A 13,835-nucleotide genomic window follows, 5' to 3' on the forward strand; every position below is an offset into this window, starting at 1 on the left:
ATTTTATTCATTTATTTTTAAGGAATGCGACAAAAGACATGCAATTTTTGTTTACACGAATGCATAAAAAAATCACACCTCGAAATCTGAAATCTTACGAGTGGGCATTTCCCATCACGTGACATGTACTTTTTCGTTCAGCTTCCGAAGGCTCGCCGTTATCTGAATGCTACTGTAAGTTACACAAACTCTGAAGGATGTCGGCTTCGTGTACCACAGCAGAGGCAAAAGGTACTTTTTAAGTGTAGTTTATTTGTTAAGGCAACCGACCGAGATCTGTTTGCTCGTATAGTTTAGATATTTGTTTTACTTTCGTTTTCTGGTGGACTACTTAATATGAACACAGTTCTGTAATGTCGTTTTGATCTCATCTAACCTAATTGCTTTAGTTGCTAAAACAGAAGTGAATGCTTTGAAGGTTTTCTTCTTTACTGCTGTGTCTTTCCTCCTTTTTAGATCCTGACGATATTCAAACGAGGAAAAGAAGAGGGAGTTTTGATTTTAAGCCTCCAAATAGTAAGTGTATGCCGCAACATACAGTGTTTGAAATTCAGTCATATAGATTTAAGCAAATGGCCATTTGAATGAAAAAAAAAAACCCTTAAAAATCTGACGTATTAGGCAATACACGATAGTAAATCAATGCATTCTGCATTTTTGAAACACTGTTTTAGTGTCCACGATGAGGATGGTGCTCGTAGGAAAGACCGGAGCTGGTAAAAGCTCTTCAGGAAACACCATCCTGGGAAGAAAAGCTTTCAGAGCCGCCCAAAGTGCTTCATCTGTTACTAAAGAGTGCTCGAAAGCGACTGGAGAGGTGGCTGACCGTCAGCTGATGCTGGTAGACTGTCCAGGGATCTTTGACACTTCGCTTTCAGAGAAAGAACTCATCAAGGAGATGAGCAAATGTATAAACATGACGGCACCAGGACCTCACGTGATAGTCCTGGTCATCCAGCCTGGACCGTTCACTAAAGAAGAGAGACTCTCTGTGGAGAAGATCAGAGCTGTATTTGGGGAAGAAGCAGACAGACACACAATCATCCTCTTCACTCACGGCGATCAAATCTCAGAAAGCTTCGAGCAAACACTGAGCGAAGCACGGCATGATTTAAAGCATCTCGTCGAGTTATGTGGCGGACGATATCATGTGTTGGACAACACAAAGGTTCATGATCGCAAGCAGGTTTTGGAGTTTCTGGATAAGGTTGATAACATGTTGCACACGAACGAGGACAAATATTACACCAGTGACATGTTTCGACGCGTGGAAGAAATGCTTCGAGACAAAGAAGAGGGGCTCAGAAAAGAGTACAGCCAGACGATACAGGAATTAACAGACGCATTTCACGAGGAGAAGACCCAACTTGAGAAGACCATCGAGCAACTGAAAAAATCTGGGCGGGAAAAGGACCAGAAAATTAAAAAGTTGAAAGAGCAACTGAAAAAGGAGGACACGCATTTTAAAGAGGTTAAGCGTTTTTATGAGCAGAAGCACAGAGCTGTGAGAGAGGAGGTGGAAGAGACACAAGTCGACGAAAACATCCCAGAGATCAGAAGACAACTACAAAAGCTTCGTATCTGAGATGCTGTTGAGAGTTCACTGACTAACTGATTGATAATCAATACGATCCTTTTTTTTGCTATACGTTTTAATATAGCATTAGTTTAATCAACGGGCTCTCTTGAATGTGGCCCTGCTCATGTTTGTGTTCTGACCGTGGTAAAAACCGCTTAAGACCTTTTAAATGCCATTTTTGATACAACTAAATAACATCAAACTATAAAACACTGCAACTAATTATTATTTAGCAACATGTTCCACCGAAATTTTACGTTAAGTCCATTTCTAACTAATTCTTTTTTTAATTGGCTCAACCCTCAGTGAACTTGTTTTCTAGTCAACTAAAATTTTTTTTATGTATAGTGCTGTTGTCACGTATCTGTTGTTGTTTTCATGTCCCATGTGCTCCGTGACCTGCTTTCTGTTAATTGTATCATTGTGTTCAGGTGTTTTTAGTTCATTGTCATTTGTGTATATAGTTCCTGTTCATTTCAGGTGGTTTTATGTGTGGTTTTTGTTACCTGCCTGTCTGCCTGTAGTAGTACTATTTAGTCCTTGGTCTATGATTAAACTTATTAAGAGTATATTCTCATAGAGTGCTCCTTCCAGACCTAGAAGTTTGATTACTTACTGAGCGATAAACTCTTTAGAGAAAACAGCTTTTGAGGCTGTAGTCACTCCAAGACGTCTCTTTAACCTCCACATCCCAGAAGTGGGTTCCTAAGGTAGAGATGTTTTTTTTTTCATAATTTGCTGATGAATTGATCAAATCATTTATCAAAAGGAGGGTGTGAGAAACAGTCGTCAGGGGAGTTGATTATTTCCCATTTTAAAGTGACCGCAGCAGTTTACAAGCTTCAGTCAGTCACTGATTGGATGATACTGGAAATGTAAAAGTTATTTATTTACCATAATTACTCATTAAGTTACTCATTAGATAATGAATCATGTGTCACCGTACAGTTGATATGTCTGTAAAATAAATTATTAGGATATAATTACTTTAAGTGGCTCATTATATAATGAATCATGTGTCATGTGTGTTTATATATTTATTCATCTTTGTGGACCCATGAAATAGCTCTCTGAATTTAAGACATGTGTGTCATTTATCATAGACTGACAGCTCCACCAAGATAGTTTTATATAAAACATAAAAAGTGCATGCTATTAGATGCCTACTGATAAGAATTCTTAAGCTCCTTTTAGGGATGAAAGTTCTTGTATTGAACTGTGTTATATTCAGCTGTGGTTCCCGTGAGGGAAGGGTCTGGGCTCTAGCTTTAGGAACCAGGCCTGGGTCCTTTGGAGCGGGGCCACTGGAGGACCCACCTGAATCACGGGGATCAGGGAAATGCATATACAGGTCCTTGTCCAAAAATTAGCATATTGTGCAAATTTTTAGATTATTTTGGGTCTTCATGAGCTGTATGCCAAAATCATAAATATTAAAACAATAAAAGGCTTATAAAACTACTTCAGTTGTGTGTAATGAATCTAAAATATATGAAAGTCTAATGTTTATCAGTACATTACAGAAAATAATGAACTTTATCACAATATGCTAATTTTTTGAGAAGGACCTGTATTTGAGGACTCACTGTATGGAGAAGTATACTAGGCAGTGAGAGGCTGAACACTAGCTTTCAAAGACTGAGGATGTAGCTCTGGACCTTGCTTCTGGAAAGCATGTCTTCTGTCGCAGTGAGGAGCCGGAAGAAACACGCACAAAGACGAATCATAATAGTTATCAGTCTTTAATAAACCACGTAAAGATAATCCAACAAGCAGGGTGGAGCACACACCTTTACAGAGATGTAGTTAACATTGACGAGAACGGACGGTGAACACTAAACAGAGCGCAGCCTATATAGGGAGGGTGAATGAGGATAATTGGCACGACTCACCTGAACATAAACAATTAGACAATGATGAAACTGAGTCACACGAGGAGATGGAACGGAAATCACGAATAAAACAGTCCTGGGGTTAGTACCACAAATGGATTCAAATATAGAGTAAATATTACAATTCTGTGCGACTATACCGTGCTTCATCTTGGAAATTAAGATCGATGTCTTTCAGTGCATTCATCTGATGTTTAGCACTGTCACTTAAACAATCTTTTCAAGGGATATTCACAAGAACGAGCAACCTTTTACGTGTGGCACGTTTGCAAATCAAGAAGGTACGGAAATACTTCAGATTTAAAACCGCTGAATAGTCACCGTTAACATTAGAGCCAATCAATACTATGATCTTTCATAATTTAGCCCTGGGGCTCGTTTAATACGGGGTTCAGGTATTCATTCCTACATAAAAGAGAAGCACAGAAAGATCGATTACAAAGTATGCGTCTTTTTTTAGAGTAACTCATTCAATCTCAGACCTTGAGAGAGGTCACAGCTTCTCCTTCAACTTCCTGAACAAGTTTGTAAAAGCTTCTACTTTTGACTCATATGCGTTATAAGGCAACTAAACATGAAATGAAACTCATAAGAAAACACAATAATAACCTTTCTTTGGGGAGCAACTCCATCTCCGAGTTGAATCACAGTTGAATCTGATGAACTTACTTCACTCTAAACTTTAGCAAATGTTTCTTTGTCATGTGACTTGCAACGTCTGGCTAGGAAGGATTTGTCCAGATGATATTTTATTGCTTGATGCATTATTGTGCCTCATTTGGTGAGGATGAAGCAATAGGAGCAGACTGAGCCTAAGCAGTGGCCCTGGACTTTCTGGCACAAAGCAGCCCACTAACCCCGATCAAAATGATAGAAAAATGCCATCTATTATGTATTTATTTAACATTAATAAATGACCAATATACTACTTTACATTAGAATTTGTCTTTCCAGCTGTATTTGACAAATAGAAAAAATAATTTCTACCTGATCTCATGAAAGTGGATGCAAAAATGGACTTTGGCGTGACAATGCTATAGGATTAGGTTTGTGGGGTAGATCCGTATCATGTACAGATAGCAGATTGCTTTTATGCTGCTCTTCTACTGGTCCTTCAGAAATCATTCTCATAATCCGATTTGCTGCTCACAATTTATTTTTTTGGATTATTTTTTGTGCTGCTTCACATTTCCGTAGGCAAGATTAACACACAGCCTCTATAACTTTATACCTTTTATTAAACAAGGCTGAACTCAATTCATTTAAGTGAAAGTAAATATATTTGTGCTTATTACAGATCATTTACAGCTTCATCTTTGTACTTATCTAATAATTCAGTTTCCAATATATTAAGCGAAACCGTTTTGTTTTTAACTGCATTGATGAAAAGAATGACTGTTAATAATTTATCACCAATAATATTTCAGAATAATTAAGAAGCAAATCGGCATATTAGAATGATTTCTGAAGGAACATGACAGGAGTGATGAATCAGAAACAAACTACTTGGTTTATTAGAAAACTACTTTTAAAGGCAATATTGATATTTTACTGCATATATTTTTTTTCAAATACATTCAGTGTTCCTTCAGAAAATACATTATTTCAAATATTTGGCCACCAGTGTGTAGTGCATGTGAAACATTCACTCTTGTATAATGTGAAAAATAACATCAATGGTAGGGCTGAACGGTTCATTGAATGCGCTTGCCGTGCGTATTTCGTCAGTAATTATCAATAAATCTCCATCACATGCATTCAGATGCAGCAGCATTTACTACACAGAGCCCTAGCTCTCTGACTAGTACATTACTATTATAAATAAGATTAGAAGAAGAACTCGGATGAACCAAACATTGCCGTATTGTGTTTATTAGTTGCGTCAAATCAGTTAAATCCTGCGTTCATTCAGCTGTAGCAGCCAAGATTGCTGGGTTTCTTCTTCTGTACGGATCAAGAGTCAGAGCACACTGAATCAGTTGGAATGATTGGCTCACGAGGGCTGTGTGGTCCACTCTTCTGGGCCGACGGATGTATGGATGCATTCTTTACTCCACCGGGAAAACCCTCGGTGCTCCAGACGCCTGAAAGCGGCGGATCTGAAGACGATCTACTTGCTGTGATAGTTTTTTCCATGACAGTGCAGAGAAGACAAGTTGTTGAAACACTTGCCGCATTCGGTGCAGTGATACGGTTTCTCTCCGGTGTGGATCCTCTTGTGTGCTTTCAGGGTTCCCGAGTTACCGAAACTGCGGTCGCAGTGAGAACAGGCGTACGGTTTCTCTCCGGTGTGGATCCTCTCGTGTGTCTTCAGATTTGACGAGTTGTTGAATCTCTTGTCGCAGCGTGAGCACTTATAGGGTTTCTCGCCGGTGTGGATCCTCTCGTGCGTTTTCAGATGCGTCGGATGATTGAATCTCTTGTCGCAGTGTGAACACGTGTACGGTTTCTCTCCGGTGTGGATCCTCTGATGCTGTTTTAAACAGTTCGCCGAAATGAAACTCTTTCCGCACCCGCCGCACGTGTACTTTCTCACATCGGCGTGCACTTTCTGGTGCGCTCTCAGGTTTTGTATGCACGAAAAAGTCTTTTCACACAAATTGCACGAATGCGGCTTCTCCTTCGTGTGAACCGTCAGGTGCTGCTTCAGAGCTGAAGCCCATAAAAACATTTTACCGCACTGCTCACACGTGTACAGCTTCTCTCCGGTGTGGATGTTCATGTGATCGTTAAGGTGTGCTACTTGTGTAAAACTCTTCCCGCACTGATCACACGTGAACGGTCTCTCTCCGGTGTGAACTCTCGTGTGAGCTTCGAGGCCGTATTTGCGCGGAAAACTCTTTCCACACTGAGCGCAGATGAAAGCTTTCTTGGTTTTTCTCAACGGGTTTGTTGCAAGTTTGATCTGATTTGTCTCAGATTCACTCGATTCTTCAATATCCTTGTTTTCTGTAAGCGATTCTGAATTAAAAATATAGAAATATAAGTTAATACAATTGCTACTGTTTTGCATTAATAAAGTGCGGTAACAATTAATATTACAGTAATATACTTTTTTTGGTAATACAGATTTGTAAAGCATTGAGCAGTGAAGAACTGAGCTTGAGCTGCGAGGAATAAAGTTTACTTTTATTAACATTAACATTGGCATATGTGGAAAATGTTCATGTAGAAAATTACAATCTTACTAAATGTACCATCTATAGAATTATATAGTACTGAATAAAAGTCATTCATATTAAGCCAAATTATCTTTAACGTTGTGTTTAGATCAGGCTGGGCAATATACATCCCTGCTAAAAAAACAAAACAAAAACAAAAGCCAAACACAGAAATCAGCTCAAGAAACCATCACAGAAATTCTCATGTTTTCCATTAAAATAAACCATTAACTTTTTTTCAGTAAAACCATTACAAATTAATTTACCAATAGGGTTTAACACCCCACCCACCTATCACATACCCGACACCATTAAACTTTCCATTAAAACCAATACAATTCCCATTAGAACCATTAAATCCATTACATTTTCTATGTGTTTCAGGCAGGGCGCATGCGCATCTCGTCAGTTAATCCGGTTCTTTAATTAGCGGTAAATCTCCACCAGCTGTTTTCAAATGGTGCAGCAGTGTCGCAAATAAATCGCCCGCGAAAGCTTGTCGGTGATCTGCGGCTCTCCGTGTTAATGTAAACGGCTGGTGGAGATTTACCGCTAATAAAAACCGGCGCATGAACGTATCGTGAGACATATTCCCCATCTCTATGTTTGGACATGTGTTATGCATAATACAAATCTAAACCCCTTTTAATCCCCATTACTCCAAATCAGTTTTACTAGTCGTGCTGTTTTGATTGTCTAAGCAATGTGACATCAAAATGCTCATTACACATTAATATGATTTTTAAGATACTGAAAAAACGCAAATGTCAGGAAGGACATGTCAAGATTTCTGCAGCCCCCCAAACCCTCAGGTTAAAGCTTTGTAAGCCTAATATACCACAAACAGTCATTTAAGATAAAAAAAAAACGAACCTTCTTGTTCCTCTTGGATCATTCTCCATGTCTCCTCTTGTTTTATTTTGCAGGGTTCTGGTTCCTCGTATTTTATTCTCCAGGTTTCTGGGTCCTCTTGTTTTATTCTCCATGTTTCTGGTTCCTCGTGTTTTATTTCCCATGTTTCTGGTTCCTCGTGTTTTATTTCCCATGTTTCTGGTTCCTCGTGCTTTATTTCCCATGTTTCTGGTTCCTCGTGCTTTATTTCCCATGTTTCTTGTTCTTCGTGTTTTATTTCGCATGTTTCTGGCGCTCTGATGTTCTCCTCGCTCTCCTCTTTAACAAACATCATTTTCACAGCAGCAGATCTCAGTACAGAGATATTCCTGCTTTAAAGCCTACGGCTGTGTGTGTGTGAGAATATTACATGTATGTAATGCACAGAAAATTATTGTAATAGTTTGTATTGGCAGCATCAACGCAACACAACAGAGAACGCTGCAAAACCAATCTTCTTCTTTTGAGGTTTAAGTGTTTTGCAAACTATCGTAATGCGTTTTAGCGCAACCCGCTGGACTGGAGCTTGAAGCGGCAAGGAGAGGGGAAATATTGCGGGAAATTATTGGTGTATAAGGTGCGCTGTTTTTCCCCTTTGAAATAGACAAGGACCTATAGAGTGCCATGGTATTTGATCATCATCAAGTCTTTGTGATCGAGGATAAGAGGAGAAAAACAAGCAAATGATCAAACTGAAGTACCATCAAAGAAATTTTAAGAAATGTAAAATTTACTGTGCACAGTTGCTAGTGTAACCTAACAATCCTGCCATTGTTCAAAGACAGAAAGGTTTTGCCTTTGTTCTTCAGGCAGTCACACTGTCATGATCTCCTGATGGCAATGACATGAAAGCTGATATTTTGATTAGCAGCTCCTCACAATGACTTAACTTTATTCATGTTTACAGTAGGGGTATCCCTGGTGCGACATATCATGTGTTGTTCTTCATCCAAAGGTTTTGTTTGCCAAGTTTTGTGACTTGCCAAGGACCAAATCATTTTTTTTATTGTGTCCTTATATGGAAAAACTATGGAATTCAATATGGCATCCTAACTTATTCAACTTGTATAAGCTATTAGAGAAATAAATGCAAGGCAATATTTCAGTTCCACAAAAAAATTAGAAAAGGCTTTATTCACAACCTTGCTATTACAATAGAAATATATAGTATGGTTAAAACATTTCACACTAATGCATTTAGGCCTTCAGCATCTCTAGTGTGTCTGGTACAACATGAGTCAGGTGTAGATGTCAACTATGCACTTGCCCTCTAATTAAAGTAAACATTATGGACGAATGATTAAGCAAAGCCTCTAGCACAAGAACTAGCAGGTAAAGCCATGGTAACTAGCCATTAAGCATGTATAGTTTCACTGACACCTGAATACCTTGTGTTGACCACTTTCACTCACCCTCTTGTACAGTACAAATAACAATCTGCTACTATTCACAAAGTGAATTAAGGTAAATATAAACTAAAAGTATAAAACTTTCAGAAATTCAGAATATGCACTTAGTCGTGTGTAACACATATGTGGAGGATCTTATTCATCTGACGTTCATCGTGATCATTTGATCTTCACTACTGTTATGCATAAGATGCATATTAAACAAATAACCAAATTTACATGCATAACACTTCTGTGTTTCTAAAAACATTCAGGAATACTTCATATATAACAACACTGACTCGCTAGATGATGTTTTTGCGTTATGGCGTTGCACGTACACGACAGACACATGCAAACATCGACCAGAAAGTCCTCAAGACACATCAGATTTTCTTTAAAACATCACTTTACCATAAACACGTAGTTTTTCTAATCTTTGGAAGTCAAACTAAATCGAAAATAAAAACAGTTTAAGCAGATTAAAAAGTACAAGATCTTGCTTCTGTATCGAAAATAACAAAAACACATCAGTGACGAAGATCTTGATTTTATCGCAAGTAGAAACATTTGTCAGGATACAGTTATCTTGATAATATTTATGTAGGCTACCAATAATAAACTGTAAGTGTATTTTCTTAATTTCCCCAGCACAAAAAGTAGAACAGTTAACATAAAAGCTGAACGATAGTTTTAAATAATTTAATACTGGGTTCAGTCTGTCCTTCAAGCTTCCTGAACCAAAACAGTTTGCAGATAAAAGCTTATCTGCACTTATCTTATTTCGCAAAGCAAAGTACAAGTGATACACATGTATTATAAGACAATAAAGCATAATATAACACTGACAAGAAAACACAATAATATCCTTTATATTATGATACGCAATAATAAAAATTGAGATCTTTGTGTTGATTTGAATCTCACAGTCTAAATTGCTGGTTTTGAAGATGAACTTTATTCACTGTGAAAGCTTCATATAATATTTCTTTGTCGTGTCACGTGCAATGCTTGTTAATATATGGATTGTCAGTACACAAAAAAACACAAAGGACAAAAATGCTAATGAGACATTTATGCATGCAGCGAAACGTCCTCCTGTGTGCGTGGGGCTTTACAGTGATTGTGTTTTGTATGACTGTGTAGACAAGACGAATGACTGAAGCGCTTCCCACATTCAGCGCACTGATACGGTTTCTCTCCAGTGTGAGTCCTCTCGTGCGTTTTCAGACCGGACGACTGGTTGAATCTCTTGTCACAGTGTGAACACTTGTAGGGTTTCTCTTTCGTGTGGATCCTCTCGTGCGTTTTCAAATTCGATGACTTATTGAATCTCTTGTCACAGTGGGAACACTCGTAAGGTTTCTCTCCACTGTGGATCCCCTCGTGTTTTTTCAGGTCTCCTAACCTATAGAAACTCTTGTCACAGTATGAGCACTTAAAAGGTTTCTCTCCGGTGTGGACACTCATGTGTTCTTTAACATGCGCTGCTTGTGTGAAACTCTTCCCGCACTGATCACATGTGTACGGTTTCTCTCCAGTGTGGAGTCTCATGTGACCAGCAAGACTGTATTTGCATTTCAAACTCTTTCCACATAGATTGCAGGTGTACAGTTTCTCGCCTGTATGGACTTTCATATGTGCCATAAGGCTTCCTTTTATTACGAAGCTCTTCCCGCACTGATCACATGAGTACCGTTTCTCTCCGGTGTGGATCCTCTCGTGTGTTTTCAGGTATCCTGACTGACTGAAGCTCTTGTCACAGTGTGAACACTTGTAAGGTTTCTCTCCAGCGTGGATGTTCATGTGCACCTTAAGGTTTCCTAGGTGTGCAAAACTTTTCCCACTTTCGTTACATATGAACAGTTTCTCTCCCGTGTGAACTCGCATGTGCGTCATAAGATTTCCTTTTTGTGTGAAACTCTTCCCGCACTGATCACACGTGTGGAGTTTCTCTCCAGTGTGGACTACCTTGTGTTTCTTCAGGCCTCCTGAGCGCGTGAACCTCTTGTCGCAGTGTGAACACTTATAAGGTTTCTCTCCAGTGTGGATGTTCATGTGTACCTTAAGGTTGGCTAAGTGTGTAAAACTCGTTCCACACTGATTACATATAAACAGTCTCTCTCCGGTGTGAACTCTCATATGTGCCGTAAGGCTGCCATTTTGTGTGAAACTCTTCCCGCACTGATCACACGAGTACGGTTTCTCTCCAGTGTGGACTAACTTGTGTTTCTTCAGGTCTCCTGACCGACTGAATCTCTTGTCACAGTGTGAACAATTGAACTTCTTCTCTCCTGTGTGGATGTTGGTGTGCACCCTAAGGCTTAACAACTGTGTAAAACTCTTCCCACATTGACCACAAGTGAACGGTTTCTCTCCACTGTGGACTCTCATGTGAACATCAAGATTATATTTGCATGTCAAACTCTTTCCACACAGAGAGCAGGTGAAAGACTTCTTGGCTCTTCTTTTCTCTGAATCATGTTTTTTCTCCTCAACTTCATTTAATTCTTCAACCTCCTCACTTTCTTCAATAAACTCTAAAATGAAAGCAAGAACAGTTCATTGACTTGGAAAATAGAGCAATCTGAAAGTACATAAAAGTGAATACTGGTGTAACGGTGTAAAGTAAATTTCTATACAGAATTGTTTCTTTGATGCATCTTTATAAATAATACTTCCATGAAACATTTCATGGATGAGATACATTAATCTTCAAAAGCTCATTTTGGAAACATTAAAGACAACCATCAAATATGTTCGATCTAACCACAAAATTGTCTAACATTTGTTGAAAAAAAAAAAAAAAAAGTGTCCATACGTCCAAGTGTCCTGAGCGTATTATAGAATTAGGGGTCTGTTCTTCATATGTCGTTAACTATGTTTGCTGGAGTTGATTGTTGGTGAGGTGTTGTCATAGCAACAGCTCCATAATCTTAAACCTGCTCATGAGCATGTAAGCAAGATTATACTGAATCTTTCAAAACAGAAACAATACAAAGTTTTTAGTTTTGTATGAAAATGTAGCCAAAGTCATGTTTAATTAATAGCTGCAGACACACATCTGTGGCCACTGTCTAGGTTTCATTAAGTTGAATTTTCAAATCCATTCATTTATCCCATTTAAAACTTACTGTTCAGTAGTTACATTTTGTATTTAAACCGACGAGAAATGTGATTTTAGGGGGCTATGGCTCTTATTTTCAGGTGCTGCATAATATCATTGTAACAACAGAAGAGTATATATCTATAGGAATTTTTACAGGTCTACTACTGAGCAAGTCTTATCAAAAACAAATATTTTGAAAGTACATTAATCCATATGAAACCATTGTGATTTCCAGTTGCAGTCTGATCTAACTATATTTAATGTGATCAAGCCCACAAGCTACGATCGCTTTTGTTTATAACAATCACCCACATCACTCAAAGATTCTTCTAGTTCATCCCAGCTATGGTTCGGTTCTACGTGAAAAGAGGAGTAACCCTGGGTTTCCCTCAGTAAAGACACTCTAATGAGCAAGTAACGTTTATTTTTTGCATTAGTTTAGGTGTTGCTGTGGCAAACACTTTACTTTTTGGGGTTTTCCCAAACTGCAATTCCTGACTAAAATGTTTGAGGTTGAGTCATTTTGAATATGGCACTTAAACGTCAAATTCACTGTGACTAATTTGACGTTTAAACTTTAGTTTTGTATCGGACTAGTCTCTTAGTCTAGGCTAGAATCCCTCCAAAAATGGCAAAAGAAAAAAAAACGTTTCCATATAGCCTACAAATACTAAAATAACATTTTTTGCCATAGTCGAGCAGCCCTAGCAAAAAAACTACTGCCTTTATGAAGAATAAACACCAACCTCCTCGCTGCTCGTCTTTTATTCTCCAGGGTTCTGGTTCCTCATCTTTAATTCTGAAAGATTCTGTTTCCTCGCCTTTTATTATCAAACATTCTGGTTCCTCATCTTTTATCGTCAAAGATCCTGGTTCCTCTTCTTTTATTGTCAAAGAATCCGATTCCTCGTGTTTTATTCTCCATGTTACTGGTTCTCTCGCGTTCTCCTCACTCTCCTCTTTAACAAACATCATCTTCACAGAAGAAGATCTCAGTTCAGATGATGCACCTCCATATATCCCTGCTTGCTTCAAAACTTAATCACAATGAGAATATTACAGGTTTTTACTGGCCTGATTCGACAAAACAACAGCGCGGTGAAACTAAACGTCTTCCTCTGAGGTCTGATGGTGTCGGGCAAACAAACGCGTGTTTTAGCGCTGCCGGCTGGACTGGAGCTCGAGGAGAGACGAGGAACATGTATATAAACTACAAGGTGCGCTGCTTTCCTCTTTACGAAGAGCAGTTCTCCACAAATAAACGAAAAGGAGTTCAAATTATAGCCTCGCTTGATATTTCATCATCAACAGTCCTCGTCAGGAGAAAAACAAGCGAATTATTTATTATTAGCCTAATAATAATAATAATTAATAATAATAATGTGAAAAAGTTTAGCATGGAAAAAACAAAATCCTTGGTTTATATAGCCATCTAAATACATGCGTGCCGCCATTTTGAGGAAAATGACATGAGTTTAGTTCCAATCCTAATAAATATCACCTATCTGTGATTTTCTAATGATCCTGAAGACACTGATTAGCATGCTCGGTGTGTCTGATTAGGGTTAGAGTTAAACTGGAGGTCCAGATTTGAGGATCACTGACATTGTGCAATTGACCAATTAAAACGTCGATAGAGTCAATTAAGTATTTTTTTAGATCGTGAATATACTGATTTATTGAAAACGTACATGCTTGAGTGATCAATTTCTTTTATGTGAAGCACTTGAATTACCACGACTGGCCTTGATGTGCAGCACAGTGCAGTTTAAACAGTCTATATGTTAAACAAACAAACAAAAAGGTGCAAAATAA

General features: G+C 38.4%; 2 protein-coding genes across 2 annotated transcripts; one reads left to right on the top strand and one right to left on the bottom strand.

Moving 5' to 3' along the window:
- Positions 1 to 99: 99 nt before the first annotated feature.
- LOC122330262 (GTPase IMAP family member 7-like) lies at positions 100 to 2,148 on the top strand. Its single transcript, XM_043227149.1, has 3 exons — positions 100 to 231; positions 457 to 516; positions 675 to 2,148. Exons 1-3 carry the CDS (start codon positions 198 to 200, stop codon positions 1,583 to 1,585), a joined length of 1,005 nt encoding a protein of 334 aa, XP_043083084.1. The 5' UTR covers positions 100 to 197; the 3' UTR covers positions 1,586 to 2,148.
- A 1,157-nt stretch (positions 2,149 to 3,305) lies between these two features.
- Positions 3,306 to 13,151, bottom strand: LOC122332622 (zinc finger protein 665-like). Its single transcript, XM_043229981.1, has 4 exons — positions 12,767 to 13,151; positions 9,989 to 11,451; positions 7,506 to 7,857; positions 3,306 to 6,432 (listed from the first exon to the last, which is right to left on the bottom strand). Exons 1-4 carry the CDS (start codon positions 12,993 to 12,995, stop codon positions 5,582 to 5,584), a joined length of 2,895 nt encoding a protein of 964 aa, XP_043085916.1. The 5' UTR covers positions 12,996 to 13,151; the 3' UTR covers positions 3,306 to 5,581.
- Positions 13,152 to 13,835: the final 684 nt, after the last annotated feature.

Source organism: Puntigrus tetrazona, chromosome 3 (assembly GCF_018831695.1).
Source record: "Puntigrus tetrazona isolate hp1 chromosome 3, ASM1883169v1, whole genome shotgun sequence".
Lineage (NCBI taxonomy): Eukaryota > Metazoa > Chordata > Actinopteri > Cypriniformes > Cyprinidae > Puntigrus > Puntigrus tetrazona.